The sequence below is a fragment of the Sarcophilus harrisii genome, chromosome 4, assembly GCF_902635505.1.
Source record: "Sarcophilus harrisii chromosome 4, mSarHar1.11, whole genome shotgun sequence".
NCBI classification, from domain to species: domain Eukaryota; kingdom Metazoa; phylum Chordata; class Mammalia; order Dasyuromorphia; family Dasyuridae; genus Sarcophilus; species Sarcophilus harrisii.
Window position 1 is genome coordinate 446,834,556 of NC_045429.1, and position 22,691 is coordinate 446,857,246.

The window sequence follows — 22,691 nt, forward strand, 5'->3', positions numbered from 1 at the left end:
ACTGCTGACTGCAGGCCGATTCTGCAAGAACAGCTCTGTGCAATTTCTTCTTCTCTTAGTGTTGGCTTCGTGGCTGGTGGCGACGCAGGACCGTGGACTGAACAGTCATCTTGTCCAGGGAGTAAATGACCCACATAAAAGCCATTCTCAGTTCTCAGCAGGAGGCGGCTGCATTTTGCCCCTCGGGCTCTAGTTTGCCCACCCTTGCTCTAATGCAAACCCCTCTTTATAGGTGAGTAAACAGAAAGGAGAGCAAGTGAGCTAACAAAGGACAGAGTTGGGGTGGAAGAGGAGGTCCTGTACCTAAATCCAGTGCAAAACATTTGACCAAGTTTCCCACACATATCATAAATGCTATGAACTTCCAACTACTTGGATGGTAAAGAGTAATCTTAAATGTTTACATTTTGACTCAGCAGGGGCTCGGAAAAGTCCCAGCAGCCTGTGCTTGGTCTTCTGCCATTTAACTTAAACTGGATAAAAGAACCTAAAGTGTTCTCAACAAATCTGCCAATGACAAAGGCCTGGAGAGGCAAGCTATGACACTAAATGGCAGTCAGGTTTCCAGAAGCTGACTCACAGGGAACAATGTAAGGTCTCACACGGACTTAAAGCCAAGCTCCTGAAATACAACATGGAGGAAGGAAGCTTGCGCACAAAGCAGCTCATCTGCCAGAGCTTTGGGGCCTGGTGGCTCCCAGGTCAGGCGGCACCACCTCGGATGCACTGAATGAGCTACGGTGGCCAGGAATAAGGAGACAGACTAGTCCCAGTTGGTCCTGGTCCAAAGTGCAACAACTACTGTGCCCAGTTCTGAGCCCTCTCCACCTGCCTAGGGAAAGCTCTCGAGGCTCTTGGGGATCAGAAGTAATTGTGGGTAACAGGACCAGGAAAAACTTGGGGAGAAAACATACTTGTCTTCCAGTATCTGAAGAAGGGCCGCTGCCAGGAAGAGGAGGAGAACCAGAGGCAGCAGGAAAAGACAGAGAACACACCGGGCTCAGAATGAGAAGACCAGGGCTCAAAAATGCCTCTTGAATTACTCTGTGACCCTGGGCTTGGGGGGTTCTCCGGCCCGAAGGGCGACTTCCAGTTAACTCCTGGGACTACAAGAGAAGAGGGCTCTCCTGAGAAGGGAGAGGCTTCCCTAACACCTTAAGGTCTTCGCCCACTGGCAGGTTAAAAAGAGCCTTCTTGTTCAGACGGACTTTCTTGTTCAGGCGGACTTGCTAGCCACGGGGGTCAAATTTTCCTGACCCACCTTTTCCTTAACAAAGTTAAGTGATGCCAGATAGGAGCTGGACCAGCAAGGACAGGAGCGGATCATTCCCTTATAAAATTACAGAGGCAGCATGTCAGCTCCGCTGGGCACTCACCAGGAAAGGTTACAAGTGGCAGTAGGAGGCCGGGCAGGGATCCATTTGCTAGGGCACCAGACAAATGGCGCAAGTGGTCCCCCAGCAAAAAGCAGCATGGGGCGTGGGTGGAGGAATGGGCAGCACGGGCTCCAGGGAGAGGGAACAGGGCAGGGGGCCCCCATCTAAGTCTCTTTTTCATGGTGCTTTGGGAGGAACAGACCAATGCTATTATCTCAAAGTCATTAGTAAAACTTGCAAGGTATCGGCTCCTGGTGGATGTCCTGTGGTCTGTCTGCGACTGTGGAGGCCTGGATTTTGTGCCTCCTGGGACCAGAACCACGATAGCAACACCTCGGCGGTTCCCCCAGTTCTGTACCCATGTACGAATTGTGTTTAATGTCTGATGACTTTTAAGTTATGCTCCTTGGATCTTTGGGCTGGTCTGTGCATGATGGGGAGATCCCCCTTTCCAAGTTTATTTCCCACTAAAACTTCCTGACTGAAAGCGAGGAGTGGAAAAGGGATAGAACAAGATGCATTTTTAACACAGATGCTAAGAGTTAATCCAGGATCACTGGTGAGGCAGCTGGGTGGCAAAATGGACAGTGACGGGCCTTCCTCCTTCCTCAGCCACTTGAGAGCAGTGAGAGGCTGCCAAGCTCTGAACCTCCCTTGGCCACAGCCCCCTCATCTATAAAAAAGGGACCAAGAACAGGTCCCACCCCTCAGAACTGTTCGAACAAAATCCAAGCAGGTAATGCATGCAAAGCATCTGCCAACCTTAACCTTCATACATGCAATGCTGTGACATCATATCATGGTTCTTCTTACTACCAAATGAGTGCATAAAAAGCACAGCTTTTCCTCTAAATGAAGAGTTGTGAAAGTATTTTGTTTTAGATTTTACTTTTGAAAAATCCTAATTAATCATACATACCAGAATCTTCAGTTGGCTCAGTTTTCACTTTTATAGGACAGCTAAAAGAAAAAGAGATAAGAGTAAAAACGAGTGAATGAATAATGAAAAGCAACTTTATTGGCACCTGGGGACTACCTACACTGGATTGGTCATAATAGTGCGCATTGCCAAGTCTGAAATTAAATATTAACTTGAGAGCGTTTGTTAGATAAATATTTTCTATGAAAAATGTTAAAAATTTCCCCAAAATGTTAAAAAATCTATAAATCTAAATTGCCTTTTTAATACTGTTATTCCAAAACAAACAAAAAAAAAAAAAAAAAAACACTTTTCCACTGGCTCAAGCTCCATTTAATAATCCTTACCTTCCACCTGGGGATGATATTCTCGATCGTTCTGAGTCAGATGCACGACCACCTGGAAGAGAAACAAAAGGGGTTATACTGTCTTATAGCCATAAAATTGATTTAAAATTTCCCAAAGCACTTGATAATTATTAAATGTGAGCATTTTGTAGATAAATGATAGAAGCAAAGTTAGCAAATGAAATTGTAATCATCCCTAACATTTTGAATCACCTGGCTCTAACTATCCCTGCATCCCCAGCCCTTGCCTCTAAAGGGAAGTGGGGTTTCCAATGAACCGAAGATATTTTAAGAATATATCCTTGCAAAGTCATAAAGCTCAACTCGGTTCTCATTAAGGGACAGATGCTGATCACATTCCTGGATGTGGCTGCTAATGTTATAACAAATAGAAGGGATTTAAAACAATGGAGAATGGGAGAGTAACCCCTCCCATCACAACTAGCCCAACTAGCCTGGCGACAAGTGTGCGCAGCCTCCTCTCAGTTTTCACTCTGAATTCCAAGGGTGAGAATAAGTAAGAGTGAAACCTCCCTCCCCCATAAGACACTGCAGCAAGAGATTACTTTGCCAGGATAAAATGCCTTTCGTCATTGTGAGGAACAAAAAACGAAAGGTTATTCTGTTTCCTCTCCCTTACAGATGCCTTTCCTCACAGATTTCTTACTCGGCCTTTCTTAAGCTCCTTTATGACATCAGTTTAAAAGTAATCTGATCACCAATCGTTAGAGCTTCAGACCTAAGTAGAAAAAAGCTTACTTAAAATAATGCCTTGAAATCTCAAGAGTCCCAAGCTCTTCCACATATAATCTCCCCTCCCCTCCCAACCGCTCTAAGAAGTGGGGGAGGGTTACTAGTCTTATTTTATCTGTGGAAAAATGAGGGACAAGCAACTCCCTGGAGAATGTCAAGTCTGCCCAAGCTGCCAGGAGGCCTCAACTTTCCAGATCTTCCAGGCCCTATTCTTTCCTCAGCAAACAGTGGGTCCCAGCAACAGAGATTTACAAACATCTTTTTAAAAGCCAGAAACTGAGGAGAAAAGCATGGAGCTGACTCGGTACCCCGACTGACAATCTTTCAGAATAAGGGACCACTTACCCAGCTGCTTCTTTGGCTCCAGGAAAGGTCTGCATGAAAAGAAAGAAAAACATCACCAATATTATCCACATGGTTAAATACTGCCACCTTATAAACTGAACATCATTACCAACGACAATAAGCTACAAGAAAGAACTCTTAGAGGAAGCCCCATGGCAGACCGCTGAAGGAAGCAACGGGGCGGTCTTACCTCTTAATGATGAAAGAAATCCCTGCCTTGTTCTCCAAAATCCATTTCAGTGTGGTGACATCGTAATTCTCTGGGTGTTTGAAGGCTACTCCCTCAGGAAGTCCCTGCACCACAACAGCTGACTGGTCCCTCAGCATCTTTTCATATGGAACAGGTACCACTGTGGATTTGCCTAAAGCTTTTCCTAGGGGGATAAAAAGGGACAAAGACCATAAAAACCTACCAGAATAAGGTAAATATTTGCAATAGATGTGAATAAAAAAGAATACACAGAAATCAGGAAGATGCCCCCCATTCCCAAACAAAAGCTGAAAGTCGGACCATTCGACACGAACCACCTTGGGATCAAAGACGAGGGCAGCAGTGGGAACCTCGCTGTCCCCAAGGGGAGGGCCAGGCCACTGAGTGACAGCAGAGGCCGGACCTCCGGCGGGCCTGCCAGGAAACAAAGGCATGCCAAAACAGACACACTCCCAAGGGTTAGGTACTGGGAAGCCATCTTTCTTGTACCCAAAAAACTACTGGTAAACGCGCCCTCCAGCTGAAGAATTAAATTCCTAACATGCTCCAGAGCCTGATCTAGAGCTGAAATCCCACTCCCAGAAGCAGGCTTAGCATTCAGTCACAGCAGACGTGGGGCCGTGTAACCCAAAAGTACTCTCCTCCAAACACTGAGCCTGCGCTAGCCACTTGCCTGCCTTGTTGGGGGCTTCTCGGGCCACGTGGCTGGCTTGGCCAAGTCTGGATGCGGTTTCACCCTTCAAGCAAACAACAGATACCTCTAAGAGGTGCTTCTGCCTAGCAACATAAGACCCCAAACAGCCACAAAGGTAAGATTCAGAAATGTGATTGTTTACAGACAAGAGAAGGCCCAGATCTTCCACGATGGCATAGATACAAAATCCGTTCTTCCTTAAGACTGTTTAATCCAGCGCCTGCAAATCAATCTCTTAAAATGGTTTTCTTCACAAAGTTTACAAGATAAACTTAATAGTTAAAAACACAAAGCATCTTAAAATAGTTGCCTGCTAAGTAAAACTGTCTGTGCCAAGGGCTTACTGTGTTGTGAGGAATTGTGGGGTTGCTCAAAAACGGTCACCATCAGAAAAGCTACTCAGTGTTTACCATAGCAAAAGCAGAAATAGTCCTCCACTGTTTTTCTAAGAGTTTCGATCTCAACAGCATCAACAGTCGTCCTATTCGGGTGGGATGTGGCTCTCATCTTGTGAAGCTCTGCTGCCTTTTCCCCTTCTGCAACGCCTGCAATGACATATGAGGGATGAAAATCTCCTTGAGCCCAAGGAACATGAACACACGAACACACACACACACACGCACACACGCACACACACAGCAATCCAGTCAATATCATCTCAAATTGGGGAAGCAGATGGAAGGAAGGAAAAGAAACAAAACTAATAACAATAAACAAAAGTTACCTAAAAGATGGTGAAGATATTAAAAAAAAAATGCTCTAAATCACTACAGATCAGAGAAATGTAAATTAAGACAACTCTGAGGTACCACCTCACAACTCTCAGATTGGCTAAGATAGCAGGAAAAAAATGATAAATATTGGAGGGGATATGGGAAATCTGGGATATCAATACATTGTTGGTGGAATTGTTAACTGATCCAACCATTCTGGAGAGCAATTGAAACTCTGCCCAAAGGATTACCAAAATGTGCATTCTCTTTGATACAGCAGTGTTTCTACTGGGCTTGTATCCCAAAGAGATCATCAAAGAGGGAAAGGGACCCACATATGCAAAAATGTTTGTGGCAGCCCTCTTTGTAGTGGCAAGAAATTAGACACTCAGTGGATGCCCATCAGTTAGGGAATCAGCAGGATGATTTCAGAGGGACCTGGAGAGACTTACAGGAACTGATGCTAAGTGAACTGAACCAGGAGATCATTGTACACAACAAGAAGATTATGTGATGATCAATTTTGGTGGACTTGGCTCTTTTCAACTGTGAGGTGATTCAGGCCAATTCTAATAGACTTGTGATAGAAAGAGCCATCTGCAGAGGGAGGACAGTGGGGACTGAGTGTGGATCAGAGCATAGTATTTTCACCTTTTTGTTGTTATTTTGTTTGCTTGTGTTTTTTTCCCTCTTGATCTGAATTTTTGCATACCATGACAAATATGGACATATGTTTAGAAGCACATCTTTATATCAGATTGTTAGCTGTCTTGGGGAGGGGGAAGTAGAGGGAGAAAAATTTTGGAATACAAGGTTCTACAAGGGTTATGTTGAAAACTGTTTTTGCATGTATTTAGAAAAATAAGATATTATTAAAATAAAAAGATGGTGATGAATATCATGGTAGTAATCTTAAAATTCATAAACTCAAGGATCCATTCTGGGCCCTAATAGGCCTTCTCAAGAATTCTGCACTTTAATCAACCCTGACAGAAAGCAGCTTCAGGATAATACACACCTTCATCAAAATAATTTTCAAAGTAATGGACAATCTATGTACCCAAGAATTGCATTGAATAGTCCATGACAACATATATTCTGGAGTATTTCTCTATGAAATCTAATTACTAGTAAGTGGAAAAAACTATAAATGCCAACAAATAGATCAAGAGTCAAATCTGCAAATAAGAACAGCTGTCTCAGTGTTTCTTTCCCAATTCTAATGGGTGGAAAAATACATAACTACCCAGTAGAAGAAGAAAATGATGTAAATACAGATGCCAAGAGGAAAAATCTTCGCTGTGTGGGTTTAGATGGAAATGACACATAATGAAGTCAACACTAAAAATGTATATATAAAAACCATCAGGCAAAAGTATCTGCCAGATCCCATCATATCATAGACTTACTAGTACTGACATGAAATGCATTTAATATGCTACTAGAATTCTTGTTAAATTCGGTAAAAAAGGATTCTAGGGTCAGGAGGATCTAAATTTATATCAGGCCTCAGATACTTAACACTTCCTAGCTGTGTGACCCTCGACAAGTCACTAAACCCCAATTGCCTCAGCAAAAAACAAAATTAAAAAAAAAAAAAAAAAAGGATTCTAGGGCTAGCTATCCAATTAGCCACAAGTATTAATGATCTGTTAAGTTTTTAAAAAAAAATATGGTCAGGAGGATCTAAATTCATATCAGGCCTCAGACACTTAACACTTCCTAGCTGTGTGACCCTCAACAAGTCACTTAACCCCAATTGCCTCAGCAAAAAACAAAATTTAATAAAAAAGGATTCTAGGGCTAGCTATCCAATTAGCCACAAGTATTAATGATCTGCTAATTTAAAAAATTATTTTATTAAAGCTTTTTTTTCCCCGAACATATGCATGGATAATTTTTCAATATTGACCCTTGCAGAATCTTATGTTCCAGATTTTTCTTCTCCTTGCCACAACCCCCTCTCCCAGATGGCAAGTAATCAAATATATGTTAAACATGTGCAATTCTTCTATACATATTTCTACAATTATCATACTACCAAAAAAAATCAGATCAAAAAGGAAAAAAATAAGAGAGAAAACAAAATGCAAGCAAACAACAAAAAGAGTGAAAATGCTAATGTTGTGATCCACATCAGTTTCCAGGGTCCTCTCTCTGAGTGCAGATGGCTCTCTTCATCACAAGATCACTGGAACTGGCCTGAATCATTTCATTGATGAGAAGAGCCCCATCCATCAGAGTTGATCATTGTATAATTTTGTTGTTGCTGTGTACAATGTTCTCCCCGTTCTGCTTATTTCACTTAGTAACGGTTTATGTAAGTCTCTCCAGCCCTCTCTGAAATCATCCTGCTTCATCTGCTAATCTTAAGTCATCAAGAAGCTACTGTCTTTATTATTTAACAGGAGGTCTCACCTTGGATTCTCCTCCCTGATAATGAAAGAGATCCCAGCCAAGTACCAGAGATAGGCTATTTGTCATACTGGATTATCTCCAGCACAATTTTTTTGTTCTCTACCTTGTTTCCATAGAACTCTCAGTCAGTACCTGATACATAGCTCTCCTTTAATAGAATTTACACAGAAAGAGGGGAAACTACAGTAACAAGTCATAGTTATCATTACCGTATGGCATATTATAAAACTTAGGTTTAGATACTTCTGCTTACCTTCAGGCTTTTCATATGTTAAGCCAGCATGGAGGGAAGGGGAAGAAAGGGGATCTTAGGAAATCCAAAGCCCTAAAGTCATATAACCCCTTTCTGTAGACTGTTACATGGTCAACAGTCTCCCTACACCCAGAATTTTAGTCATTAGCCATCATAGTACTCTCTCCTGAGATGAAGTGCAGTACAGAAATGCTTTTAAAGGATGAATGCTGAAATCCACAATTCATGATGTATAAGAGACATTTTATAGGCACTTACAGTATTTTACAAAATCCTTTTGAAAATCCTTCCTGGTGTTGACAAAAGCCCGTCCTCGTTCAGTACCCACAACAAACACATCTGTCTCATACACAGCAATGCAGGCTACCTCTGCCTTCGATTTGGCAAGTTCTTTACACTAAAAGAAAAACAAAAAATGTCATCAGATAAAAATCACACATATACACAAACACATATAATTACTGAATCACAAAATAACTACATGATTCCCTGGTTCCAACAATAAGAAGAATTTTATATGTTCAAGAAATAGTGGCTACTTTCCCCCCTCTGCTTTTATCGCCTACAAAAGCAATTTTAAATTTGGATTGAGACATCTTAATTTAATATCCAAACCACTACTGGAACATGTTAATTTTTTGAAAATGGAAGAGAATAACTTAAAAAGTGACTTTAACATATAATGAATTTTTTTTTTCGTGCATACCTGGATGAGACACTTTAGAGTTAACTAAGCCATGGCTAAGAATCATGATCTCAAATGAAGGCAACAATGTACTTACATATATCTCCTTGTCATTACCCTTAAGTCATCCTCACAAGGCAAACTTTAAAGTTACTAACTAGCTATCGGGAGTGTTAAAATACTACCCCAGTAATGGCATAGTAATAATGCAGCCATATTCTCACTAGGTCCACATTCAGGAAAAAACAGCATTTTAGAGGACAGTTCAATTAGGAGGCAAATCTGAGGTCATAGATTATTTCCAGCTCCAAATCTAGGTACAGATGAATCTGAAACCTTGGCTTCAGTTGAACATTCTACATCAGGCATCTAAATGAAAAAGCAACCAAAGGAGTTCAAAGGATACCTGATTTAGCCTCCTGGTCTCCTATATGACTGAAATAGGAATAATGATATTGTCCTTAATTTGAGGACCTGAGGGGATGCAGACTGAGTACAAAAAGGGTAACTTTTCCAAGGTCCTAAGAGAAAGACAAGAATACTCAAAGAAAGACTCCTCCATCCAGTGTCTTATGACCCAAGGCTTGTAACATCTACAATAACTTTGTGAACAAGATGTTTTTGTAAAACTTATCTTCACTTCTACATAATTGCCAAATAGCTCTGTTTTGATTAAAGTTATCCACAAATAAGGTTCATGTTATACTGACAAAATATAAATAAGCAGCATCTTCAAGAAAATGCTGTTATGAATTTTTTAAAGCCTTTTTTTGTTGTTGCTGAGAATTTAGCTTGAGATGTATTCAGCTATAAAATCTAGAAAAAGAAACCAGATGAATTAAGGAGAATATGAAATCAGACTGTTTTGTAATATTTTAAAGTCATATAATTTGGGGATCACTCATGTTAGTTTGTGAACATATTAGTACAAATGATTAAACCTAATTCTTTTTTATTCTGGATCAACTATTATTTATAAGTCTGTAAGATGTGGCAATCAGATTGTTTACTATCCTATCATAATGTGTGAGATATAGAAGGTAGAAAAGAAGTGGTAATGTGTTTTCAACTTGTCAAGAACTATAATTACCCAATGTGATTGAGGAGTGGGTTATTTTTTCACATGAGCCTGAGAAATATGCATAAATTTAACTATTACAACACATAATTATGTCAAAATCATGAAAAAAATAGATAAAGAAATACTACAGTTCCATAATAGACCAATTTAGATTCAAAAAGAACTTTAAATACAAGATCAAAGTTAAAACACAAACGTGAATTCATTAATTAGGGTTTAGGAAAAACTCTCAAGTAATAACAACACTCACAGTAATAACAAAATGAATACTAAATTCTAGAAAGTAAATGAATGTACAAGTTTAAAAAAAAAAAAACAAGATCTCTGCACTCTTTGAGAAACAATAAAATTACAATGATCCAACAACGAAACTCAAGTGGGCCATCAAACAGTTGCACTATTGAATTTCACAAAAATTGAATCTAATCAATGTGTCAAGGAGAGAACATTCCAATATACAGGTAACATTAGTTCCATCTTACCATTGACTCAAGGGCTGACATGAGAAATGTGACCACCATTCTGCTCTCTGAAGATTCTTCGTCATCAACTGATACTGTAGACATTGCAACTTGCGCCATAATTCCTGAAATGGAAACAAAATGGGGAAATGAATGAGAAAGTTGAATTACAATGGCAGAGGTAGGCGCCATATTAGAAATCATCATTTTATACATAAGGAAAGTGGAACCCTGGGAGAAGACATCACTTGTCCCAAAGTCAGACAGGAAACTGTCACAAGTCAGAGAACCAAAGGGAGCTCTGTGCATATCTGGTTATTGTTTCCTGGATTGAGAGGCAATGTCCCAAGACCTATTTTACTTTCCTTTTAAGGAAGGACAACCCACCCCTTGCTCTTTACTGTTTTTTTAGTCCTAATTTAGGGGACATTTTGTTCCACATTCCTTCCCACAGTCAACTGAGAGTGGGGTAGAGCATATTCTGAGCTCAACAGAAGCCCCAATTTCTCCCTTCCCTCATCTATCCAAGAATTAAAAACAAAACAAAAACAAAAACAAAAAAACCATCCCCAAGCGTATACATGAACAACATCTGAAGTCACTGTGGCCAGCACTAAGGAAAATTCAACAGAGAGTAAGAAATCCAGATGGATCTCAAACCCAGCATTACCATTCTGCAAACCAATTTTTTTTATAAATTTACCCAATTTCTAATGGATTAAAACTCAGAAAGAAAAGGTTTTCCAATCCCACTCTCTGACTTCACATATAAAAAAAATCTGAGGCCTTGAGAGGGGAAGTAACTTAGTTTGGTTGTAATTTTTTTATCCCTATGAACAAATAACTAAATACTCATAGAAACTTAAAACTTATATATGAAAATCTACCTAATTTTATTAGATATGACTATATGTAACACTACATTATCGTAGAGCAACCTTAAGAAGCATTTTGTTTCACAAAGCATGATTCCACCGCAATAGCAAAGATCAAGTCATTGGATTACACGTTTATTAAGTGCTTTATACCTGGCATAAAATGTCATGGGATTCTCACAAAGGAAGACAGGTATTATTATCCCTATTTTACAGTTGAGAAAACTGAAGCAGAAATATTAAATGGCTGGCCCCTCAGGGTCATACAGCTATTACATGTGTGAGACTGGATTTGAACTCAGGTCTCCTGATGCCACTGGACCAAGCATTCTAAGCTCTGGGCTCCCAGTAGACAGCCCAGGGAAGTCCCCGTGAATACCCTCTTGTTTTTTCAGTGAAGCATGAAGAAGACTTCTTAAGGATGCTGTGAGGCTTGAAGGAGAGCCACTCAGGTGGGTCAGGGAAGAGGACCCAGAGAAGGGAGACCATGTAGTCAGAAAGGAGGGGCAAATGAAGGGAAGGGGAGAGGGCCCAGAGGGCACAAGGTGAGGGAAAATGGGTTGTGGAGCGGGACGAAAGAAGAAAAGATTCCCATCAAATAAAAGCACCCTGGAGCTTGTCAACAGGCAAGAACCGCGGGGAGGGGCAGCAAGACCAAGCAAGAGGCCCTATGATTGGAAACTCCTCAAACCGCCCGATCCCTGGGACACCGGCTCCCATTCTGCTTCCTTTCTGAGGGCAGAGGCCGTGGCTTCACCTGGGATCCCCTTTGTGTGGACACCTTCTGGGGGAGGGGTATTTCCAGCGGTCTCACCCTGGCCTGCAGGGAACAGGCTGCCATCTTCCCACCCCTCTGCCTCTTCTCTCTTCCCTTCAGCCCTCCAGGTCCTGCACTTTCTTCACATGGGCCCTCACCATTAATAGTGGGGATGCTCTCCCCACTTCCCCCCCACCTCACTCCGTTTCCACAACTGCCAATCTGACTGCTAAAGCACGGAGATATCCTGGGGCGCCTCCTGTCCTAGGCCAGTTCCACAGCTGGCACTCTGGCAATGTCCAAACAGCAGACAGTCCCTGAGGGAGGGCACGGTTTCATTGGTTCCCTCTGACACACAGGGCACCTAGCCCTTGTTCATTGATGTCATGGGAGTCACTGGGGGGGGGGGGGCGGCGCTAGATGGCATTGTAGAGTGCCAAGCCTAGGTCGACTTCCTCTTCCTGAATTTGAATGAGGTCTCAGTCAGTCAACTAGGTGACCCTGACACAATCACTTTACTCTGTCTGCCTCAGTTTTCTCATTTCTCAAATTGTTTTATCTTTGCCAAGAAAACCCCAAAAGGGTCATCAGACAGGACTGAAAAAAATGATTCAAAAAGAAACAAAATTCAAATGGATTCAAATTTTGCTTTTCATTCACTAAAAATATTCTCAATAATGACAGCTATTATCCCAAAAAACTCAGAGCGTTTTTCACAAAACTGACTAATTTTAACTTCGATACCTCCAAAAAATAAGCACATATGTTCCTCCTAGATAAATGTAAGTGATTTTTGTCTTGGTTAAAAATCAAACCAGACTCTAAGCCACTTAAGGACAGGGCTTGCCTTTTTTGTTATTGCTTTGTATTTGTATCCCCAGTGCTTAGCACAGTGCCTGTGCTGAGTAAGTATCTTAAAAATGCTTTATCTAATCAAAAAATTAAAAAACAATTTCAAACAAAAACCAACCAGAGGTAACATGTTCTTTCCGTTCCTTCAAGTCTCTTCTTGGGGAGCAATTTACAATATGACTTAAACCAAAACAATATCTAAGGCATCATGGTTAAGAATATGAGATTGTAATTGTAAAAGAGAACTGATCCCACCTCCATATCTCTCTCCCATCCTCTCCCCTGCCATGGCCCACGTGGCCATTCATCTGGACTTTAGCCAATAAGCTCCCTGCCTCCTATGTGCCCCATGATCCGAGACCTTCTCTCCGCCTCTACCACACTGGCACTGGACATCCTGGACAGTCCGGCCGGCTGTTCCCCCTCACTTCCTGTATGCTAAGGATTCTCATATCAGCTCCCCCCTTTTCCTCTCTGACCGAGTCTCTGAGTCTCACAAAAACCATTGGGTCCTTCCTCAGAATGCTTCAAACACACAGAATAAAATTTGTGTTACATTACCAAAGAAACCAATGATGTTTTTTAAGGTCACAGATCCAGGTTAAGAACTCCCCATCACTCACTGAGAACTAGATGTTGCCTCCACGCCCGGGAGTTTCCCTTAGTCTCATTCTGCACCCTCAGATGGCCAGTCTTTGTGCCTCTCCTTAAAGCCCTGCAGGCCTACTTCCCACCAGGAGGGGGGGCTCCAGGAGGGGAACAAGGGTGTTTTGCTCATTTTTTTGGTTTCTCAGGCCTCAGTATGGAGGTAGACAATCTACATCAAAATGACTTCTTGAAATCCCAAGTATCAGTTTGCAAAAACATTCTTATGACAGAGGTATCATTGCATTATCTCCGTAACTGGAGCCTTGATGTTAAGTTTAATTTCAGGGGTTTGGGTTTTTTTTAATCATGATTTAAATGGCAGGCCCTCCATCCACGGAGACCAAATCTGACATGCCATCCAGCTCAAGAAAATATGCATGTGGTTCAGCAGAACCCAACGCAGGAGACAAGTTTCTGAGAAAGGCAAGTCAGGGGATTCCCCAAGGGCTTAAGAAAATCCTGTGGCCCAAGGAAAGTTCACTGGGGTTGGGAGTAAGAGAAGAACTGAACCCAAGAAAGGTCCCAAAGTAATGAAGGCCATTTGGCCCCATGAGCTCCGAATGAAATGCCCAATTTCAGACTGAGAAATTTTCCCATAGGGCATATGATTTTATAACGAAATGCTGTTCAAATATAAAATTCACTCCATTCAATAAACCTAACCTCCAAAGCACCACCTTATAACTTCCAAAAAGGTCACAAATTTTCTGATTGTTTTTTCCTCTAACACAAGCACTTCTCAAACTTAAGTTTTGCTGTGTTCCATTTTTAATCTCCAGTTTTCCATAGCAGCCTATAACATTTAAGTTAGAAGGGATCCTGGAAATCAGGCACCTTTTAATGGAGAAGAATCCCAGCAGGGCCTGATGTCGGATGCTATCTGGTACATCCATAAGGATGAAACCTGGACCAGCAATGCCAATGAGCTCATAGCACCCTCACCTGGCCTAGCTCACACATACTAAGAAAATACAGGTCAGTCTAAAATGACACATTTCCTATGATAACATTCATAATTACTTATATTTCTATTTCAATAATTATTCCATATTAAATCTCACAAGACTATGTTGAACATTTCTAAATAAAATGTGAAATGAAGAAACAAGTATTTCTACTTCTATTCATTTGATTCAGTCTTTACATTTCCTTAGAAGGTGCTCAATGTATTCCGATGTTCACTTTCAAGCATAACTCAAGCCTGATAGTTGGTTGCTTCAAACTCACATTTATATTAGAAAACCGTTGCTCCTATCAGTTGACTACAGCAAAAATTAAATCAGAATCCATTTATTTTTTAATTGACCATAAATTTCTAGTAAACAATTTCCTTTTTAAAAATCACTTAGGAGGTGTTTCTGCTCTTTAACATCTGGGAATGTTTCCCCTCGCTTAGAATTTCCCAAACTGGAGCCAGGCCTGCTGCCCTGATGTGATTTTATCCAATTGGCCAGAGGATGCTTTTGGCTGTATTCCGTCTCTCCTCCCCGGGATTTTTGCAGAGCTTCTCAGTCTGATATTTCACTCTCCCCCCATCCCCCGGGTTGGCACAAAATGTTACTCTATAGTTTCTTATTTTATCATTCATTTCCCCATATAAATGAGACCCAGCAGGAGTTCGGCTGAATTTGATATCCGTGCATAAGATTCAATTCATTTAATATGAAATTTGGGGAATTCGTTGTTTTTCCTTTCCTATTGTAATTTTCACCCTTGAAAATATTTTACAGCACTGCTGTGGCACCACACTATACAGAATAAACAACTGGGTCAAAAAAAAAAAAAAAAAAAAAAAAACCAAACCATTGACAGCGCTAAAACTTCCCGAGCCAAGCCAAGGCCAGCTGAGGCCCCAGCGAGCAGGGACAGGGAGAGCCTCTGTGTCTTCCGGCTGGCAGGGGGGCAGCTCTGGCAGCCAAGGCGGCCAATGGTTAGAAACAAGGGTGGGTAGTGCATCTCTGCAGTCCATAAAAGCGGACAGAGGGGGGTCCCGGCTTCCCAAACTAGAGCCACACCACCTTAGGGTGGTAATGATTAACAAAGGAAGAGGGTCGAGTGAAAAGTCTCTGGGATGCAGCTATGCCCCCCAGGGACCTGGGGCATCCCATCCCATAAGGGCCAGGGCCCCGAGAGTCCTTCTTGTCCCTGACAGGCACACCTTTAAGGTTACAGGGCCCTGGTGGCTAGAAATTAGGGGACCCTGTGAGTCGGCAGTAAAGTATCAGGACTTTTCATCCAAAAACCAGGGTCCTGGAAAGTACTGGGTTTGCCAAGCCCCTCAAGAGTCATGCACATTAAATCAACACATGGCGTCCTCATTTGCTGATTTTTGGTTTGTTTTGTTTCAGCAACTGAGGGTAAGTGATTTGCCCAGGGTCACACAGCTAGGAGGTGTTGAATGGCTGAGGTCAAATTTGAACTCGGGTCCTCCTGACTTCAGGGCTGGTGCTCCATCTACTGCGCCACCTAGCTGCCACAGAGATGAGTATTTTCAACAAAAATAAGTAAAAGGGGGCAGCAGAGAGTTTCTGTGATTTGCCAAGAAACATACAATGAATAGCAGAGACAAGACTACAATTTATATTTCCAACTATTAACTGCCTCTCTGAGAAGCAAGGCAAATAGTGACTAGAACGCCCACCTTTGGTCCCTCTATCTCTCAAGCCACTGTCCCAGGACTGACCCCTCGGTGGTCTAGGAGAGAGCCCACTTGGCAGGTTGGAAAGCCTGAACCTCAGCCTTGACTGGCATATTCTAGCCAGTTAAGCCCAAGCAAGTCACAATGTTCTAAGCCCTGCAGGTAGAAGAGGCACCCTAGGTATTACCTAGTAAGTCAGTAAGGGTCTTTTAGGAGACTTCTCTTGACTTTTTAATTAACTTATTGATGGGGGAAAAAATCTATCAAATTTATGTAATTATGCAAAGTGGCTGTAGTGGCAAATGTTGGTCAAACTTTATGAAAAGAAAATTGTTCATCACTCCTAATACATTCTAAAGAGTCCTGATTTGCAAAATACTGGTCAGAAGAGATTACTTTACCCCCAAAACTTTAGTGAATCATTCCCATATCAACCACAACCAAAACAACACATTCTATTTTTAAAAAGAGGGTCAGTACTCTGGGAGATGACTAAAAACCATTACATTGAATTCCCAATCCCTATATTTATGCACACCTGCATTTTTGATTTCCTTCACAAGCTAATTGTACAATATTTCAGAGTCTGATTCTTTTTCTACAGCAAAATAACGTTTTGGTCGGGTATACTTATTGTGTATCTAATTTATATTTTAATATATTTAACATCTACTGGTCATCCTGCCATCTAGGGGAGGGGGTGGGGGGGGTAAGAGGTGAAAAATTGGAACAAGAGGTTTGGCAATTGTTAATGCTGTAAAATTACCCATGTATATATCATGTAAAAAAAAGGCTATTAAATAAAAAAAATAAAATAAAATAAAATAAAAAGAGGGTCAGTTAAAAAAAAAGTTTTAAAAGCACATTTGTCTTAATGAATGTATTATGTTGAAAAGCAGCAGTGACAAGCACTGAAGGGAACACAAACCCCCTTCTGTGATGCTTGGGAGGGTCTTCACAATGGCTGAATTTAAGGGACAACAAATTCAGTAAAACCTGGGACTATTCACCTCCTGCAAAATAGAAGAGCCCCTTCTGGCCACTGGGGAGTGAAGGGAATTGAATAATGCTCTGCAACCTCATTCAAAGGCCTCCAAGTCCTGCAGCTCAGGCCACACAAGAGTCTTCTGCAGACTGAGAGCCTTCCAGTTTTCTCAAGTAGCCGTAGTTTTCAATATACAATCAAAACCTGTACTTGTTTTCAAGGAAAGCCTTTCTAAAAGTCAAAACTTCAAATTTCCTTCATGTAACGAACTCTGGCTTCCCTTTTCTGAAAAAAAATTAGTGATAAGGAATTCAGATTTAGGATAGATAAATCCTGTCTATCTCAAATCAACAATATTTAACTCCTACTTATATTGTATGTTTAGGCTTTAAAAAGGGTTAGGATTCCAAATGGGGAGACATTGGAGACACCATTCCCAGGCCAGTGACTGGATGTGGTCCAGTTTGGGGCTTAAAAGTGTTAAAGGCCACAGGTTTGAATCCTGCCTTTGTACTCCCTTTATGTGACCTTGGGCTCAGTTTCCTCCAATGTAAAATCATAGTCTGACTAGATGGCTTTCCCAGGCCCTTTTAAGTTTATGATCTAAATTTATGATGAGGGGAAGAGTATGTAAACAAACAGAAGCAGACTAAGTTCTGGGGTCAGGACAAGTCCTTTCCATTCTGGTCTGTGGGCAGTGGGACAAGGAAGAACTCTGCAAAGAAGTGATTTATCAAATCTAAAACCCCCTAGTCCCACCAGAACCGAACAGGACCTTTACATGTGGGTTAGCCACTAACATCCAAGTCGCACAAAAATGTGAAATGTGGCTCAAGGTGTCCCTCAAGGCTGCTTCCTGAACTACCATCCCTTTGCATCCAGACTGCTGGGTCTGTGTCCCAAAGAAAAGGGCCCACATGTTTGTAGTAGCTTTTTGCAATGACAAAGAACTGGAAATTGAGGGGATGCCCATCGGATGGGGAATGGCTGTACAAGTTGTGATATATGACCGTTATGGAATGCCATTGTTCTAAATGAAATGCTAAGCAGGCGGATTTCAGAAAAGCTTAGAAACTGGACTGATACCGAGTGACGTGAGCAGAACCAGGAAAATAACGTACGGAACAACAAGATTATGTGATGATCAACTCTTTGGTTCTTCTCATTGATACAGTGATTCAATAATTCCAATAAACTTGGGATGGAAAATGCCATCTTCATCCAGAGAGAGAACTGTGGAGAACGAATGCAGACTGAAGCATACTATTGTCATCGTTTTTTCCTTTTTGTGGTTTTCCCCTTTTGTTCTGATTTTTTCCCCCCAACATAAAATGATTTCATATGAAAATCCATGAACATTCAGAATATACACATATAACCTACATCAGATTGCTTGCCAGCATGGGGAGATAAAAAAGGAGGGAAAAAAAATTGGAATTCATCTTTAAGGGAAAAAAAAAAATGAATGTTGGAAAACATTTTAAAAGCTACCTGCTAGGTCCTTTTTTCTTCTTCTGGATACTCAGTCAGTAGCAATGGCAACTCCTTAGAGCTCAATCACTACTGGGAGGCCCAGACCTGGATGTCCAGCTCAAAGCTCTGGCACTGTGCCAGCCAACCTCTGGCCACTGGGCATTTCCCACTCCACATCCCATAGACACCTCCACCTCAACATACTCCAACCCCTCCTTCCCAGTACCGCCCATTTCTCCCTCATCTCCATATTCAATCAGTTCCCACGGCCTGGTGACTCAACCTCTCTGATAGATTCCTTCTCTACACCTCCTTATCTCTCCAACAGACTACTGCCATCCTTCCTGTTGGGGCAGGAACGATTATGACTCTACATTCGTCTCTGCATTGCTAGTGGCTAGCAAGCTTCCCGTCCACATCTAGTGCCCCCTTTCTAGAAGGCTAATTCCCCATGAACAACATTTATTCATCCTCACTACATCTCCCCCAATTTTTCCCATGTTATTACACTCATACGGCTTTGTCAGCAAAACGGCTCTTCCTGGAACTTTTTATCTCAGGATCCTCAATTATAAACTCTAGAAGCAATGCACGCTCAATCTTTCGTGCGCCCTTTAAGTCTGGGTTAAAGTCCAGGGTGAGGCTGCGGTGTCCCCAGGTCAGCAAAGGCTAGGCCCCTGCAGCCCAAACTTGACGCCTGAGCTGACAGAAAGGATCATTTTAGGCTTATTATTATCACCAGAAAGCTGCCCACAGCAACTCAAGAAAACAGTTCCTGAGAAGAATGGAGTGGCTGGAGGTGTGACTGCTTTTCTGGAGGCTCTTCCAAAAGCAGAAAATCAAATTCTGATGGATTGAAGCAGATCACCTTTTCAGTCCCTAGAACAAAGTTTTATATGATAGCCATTCAAACAATTGCTCAATTAAGTATAATTATAACGTGAAGAAATTCTAAAAAAAGTTTTTTTTCCCCTAATGAGTTACCATCACAAAAAGTAATGGTCATTTCTTAGTGGCTAATGCTGACATTATTGGGGCTGTAGATAGACAGATCTGGAGTCACAAAAATCTGAGTTCAAATCTGGTCTCAGATACTGACTAGCTGCGTGATCCTAGTTCACTGTCTGCCTTAGTTTCCTTATGTCAACTAAGCTGGAGAAGGTATGGCAAACCACTCCAGAATCTCTGCCAAGAAAACCCCAAATGGGGTCGTGAAGAGTCAGACACAACTAAAAAATGACTCAACAAAAAATCCTGACATGCTTAGTTTCAAAATGTTTTAATTAATGCTACAATTATGTAGTACAGAGGAGTTTTTGGAATTAAAGAAATTGAGTCTGAAACGTGACTGGTATAACCTCAGTCAACTGACATGGCCTCTTTTTACACTCATTATATAAAATGAGAGGATCCACTGGCTCTTTTACATCTTGGTAACACTCTAGTAGAGTCTTGCTACCAGCCAGCCAAAGGCTGGAGAGACAAAGCCCCACAGTCCTGCCAACCTGGGGGGGAGCCAGCCTGAACACCAAGAGGTATCCATGGAGCGACTTCAGGAGCAACAGCAGGAAAGTTCTCCATTAAAGGTGTTCCCAAAACAGGCCTGAACAGAGCCAGAGATTATAAGGGACAGACAGAAAGCAGGATGGACGCTCTGAGGTGCGCACAGATGTCAGCAGCCGGAGAGCTAAGCTCGTCTGCCAAGAACACTGAGTATGGGAAAGGAAGGAACACGGAGCCAGTCTGCAAAGGCTGGGAGGCTCCAGCTCGTGGGAGATTCCGAGGCAGGGAAGCCTAGTCCATTGTCTTCTAGACTCTCTGACCAGGCTGGGTATGCCCTGGCCTTGGCCTTGCTATATCCAAGGGGAAGTTTCCAAGCAGAGCCTCAAAGCAGCAGACTCCAGCCCAAGAGGAGGACAGATGATGTGGGAGGACTCCCAAGTCCTGGGAAAGTCTCCTTCCCCCAAACCACTCTCCTTCCTGGTAGCACATAACTGTGTACAAGCGGTTCTGCTAGGCTGCTCTTCCTCGTTACAAGAAAAGTGCTCGGTAATTGGGGGTGACGAGTTTGTGAGAAGCATCAGGAAAAGGAAAGCTGATAGTCCCTTCAACAAAATTAGACGATGGATTTGGGGGGAAATGATGAGTTTCATTTCATACACATCAAACTTGAGATGCTTATCAGATGTTTTACTGGAATTATCAAGATGGCACCACTGGACTGAACTTCAGGAAAGTGAGAAGATTCTGATACGTCAATCTAGAGATTCAGGAGTCATCTGGAGAAAACAAGGGAATCCCTGAGATCTGCTGAGAACACTAGAATGAATATAGGAAAAGAAAAGGGACCCATAAATCATGTGGGGCAAGCAAGGAAGTCAAAAGTGAACTGGATTTTTAAAAAAAGATATTCTTTCTAATATTTCAGTCAAGGGGGATTTGCTCAAAGAATGAGAAGTGAGGAACTGGACAAACTGGGAATGTCACAAGGAACAGAACCAATCTCCTAACCATGGTTTGTTAAAGTCTACTTATTTATAATCATAAATAGAGCCATCATTTCCCATGAATAAAACCAGCTTCCTTTAAAGATTCATGTCACAAAGAAGATATTTGGGTTTGTGTTAGAAATAGTTCTGGGGAACATAAAAGAACAAGGCTGACTGGGCACCACAAAATCCTTTAAAATAGCCCTTGCTTATCACAGGTCCATTAGTACATCTGGATGGCAACCTAAGTCTATAGTTAACAGTGGGATAAGTGTCTCAGATTTTAAGAGCATTTAAAAAAAAAATCTTCTAGTATTTAGTTTCCTGATATCTACAATTTCTTTTCATATCCAATGAGAATATGCAAATTAATGAAGATCAACAGTAATCTAGATTCCAAATCCCCCCCCCCCTTTTTTTTCATGTTTTTTTTTTCTTTTGTGAGGCAATTAGGGTTAAGTGACTTGGTCATGATCACACAGCTAGGAAGTGTTAAGTGACAAGTGACTGAGGCCAGACTTGGACTCCATCTAGCTGTCCCTAGATTCCAAATCTCAACACAAATCCCAGTAGCCTAATGAAAAGTGTACTCAACAGGAAAAAATTCCCACTTCTGGGGGTGGGGAGAGGGCTTAACGAGCACATTTCCAAATTATCATGAAGACTTATGAGCATGCACTTTTAGTATTACCATGAAGCATGACTTCCTAATGCTCTCAATGCTCTTAAGCATACTCACAAAGCACCTCCCATTTTTGTGTGTGTATATGGGGGATGTCTTTAACCAGCAGCAAAACAAATCTAACCACCACCGAAAAATCCAACTAGACTTTTTTTTTTTTTTTCACATTTGACTATTTTGGCCCCCACACTCCACAAAGATGTACATTGTATACAAAACAAAGTTGAACGTGTCCAAGAACACTGGTCTTTTCTCCATGTATTTCCCTATATAATTGTGAATACACGATACAGTGTTTAAAATGTTTATCCTAAGCTGGTCTCTTAGCCGTTCCCAACTAAACCTTTCATTCCCACTCTCCGTACCCTTGCACTAGCTGCCTCCCCTGCCATTCTCTCTATCTCTCCCTCTCCCATAAGCCTTCTCTTTCTTCAAGACTCATCTCAAGAGCCAGTCTTCCCTGATCCCATACCACTACCTTAGTGTCCATTTCATGTTCTCTCTGCCCTCTCAAATTAAGTTGCTTTATAGTTTACCTTCAGCTGTTTTTACGTTACCATAGTTGAATATAAATTATCTAAAGTAAGCCTAGAATCTAATAGGCAGATCTGCACATAATAGGCACCTACTATTTACAGAACTAAATTTGTGCCTGTGGTATGCAAGCAGGGAAGGCTTCTCAGCAGGACTTAGAGAGGAAGCAGCTAGGGAAGCAGGGGATGACAAGGAGGCAGGGGCCAGGGTGGCAGCACCTGTAGGCTCTCCAATTGGACTGAACAGAGAATGGAGAATCCACTCAAAGAAACAAGGCCATGGCACAGCTCCAGTCCTGGAAGGCCCCAGGTGGCCATCCAAAATCTTCCCAGACTCCAGAGGGTGGGTGAGCGAGCAGAGGAGGCAGAAGGCCCAAAGCAAAGATTCAGGAAGCTCTTCCTGGCAGCTCCCTGGGGGCTTTGAGGTCTGCTCTGGTTTCAGTCAGTGGAGGGTCTTTCCAGAGAGGCAGAATAAAGGGTATCCAGCCTCTTCTGCATCCCCC

General features: G+C 41.9%; 1 protein-coding gene across 19 annotated transcripts in view; it reads right to left on the minus strand.

The window, feature by feature from the left end:
• Positions 1 to 22,691, minus strand: part of GTF2I (general transcription factor IIi) — an 85,508-nt gene that overhangs the window by 54,145 nt on the left and 8,672 nt on the right. For all 19 annotated transcript variants that reach the window (XM_031967916.1, XM_031967912.1, XM_031967911.1 and 16 more), the window contains exons 2-8: positions 10,278 to 10,381; positions 8,288 to 8,426; positions 5,056 to 5,190; positions 3,931 to 4,114; positions 3,741 to 3,769; positions 2,643 to 2,694; positions 2,296 to 2,336 (exon numbers count right to left, since the gene is read on the minus strand). In XM_031967916.1, the coding sequence (XP_031823776.1) occupies positions 2,296 to 2,336; positions 2,643 to 2,694; positions 3,741 to 3,769; positions 3,931 to 4,114; positions 5,056 to 5,190; positions 8,288 to 8,426; positions 10,278 to 10,376 (679 nt within the window). In that variant the 5' untranslated portion in view covers positions 10,377 to 10,381. The remainder of the gene's footprint in view (positions 1 to 2,295; positions 2,337 to 2,642; positions 2,695 to 3,740; positions 3,770 to 3,930; positions 4,115 to 5,055; positions 5,191 to 8,287; positions 8,427 to 10,277; positions 10,382 to 22,691) is intronic.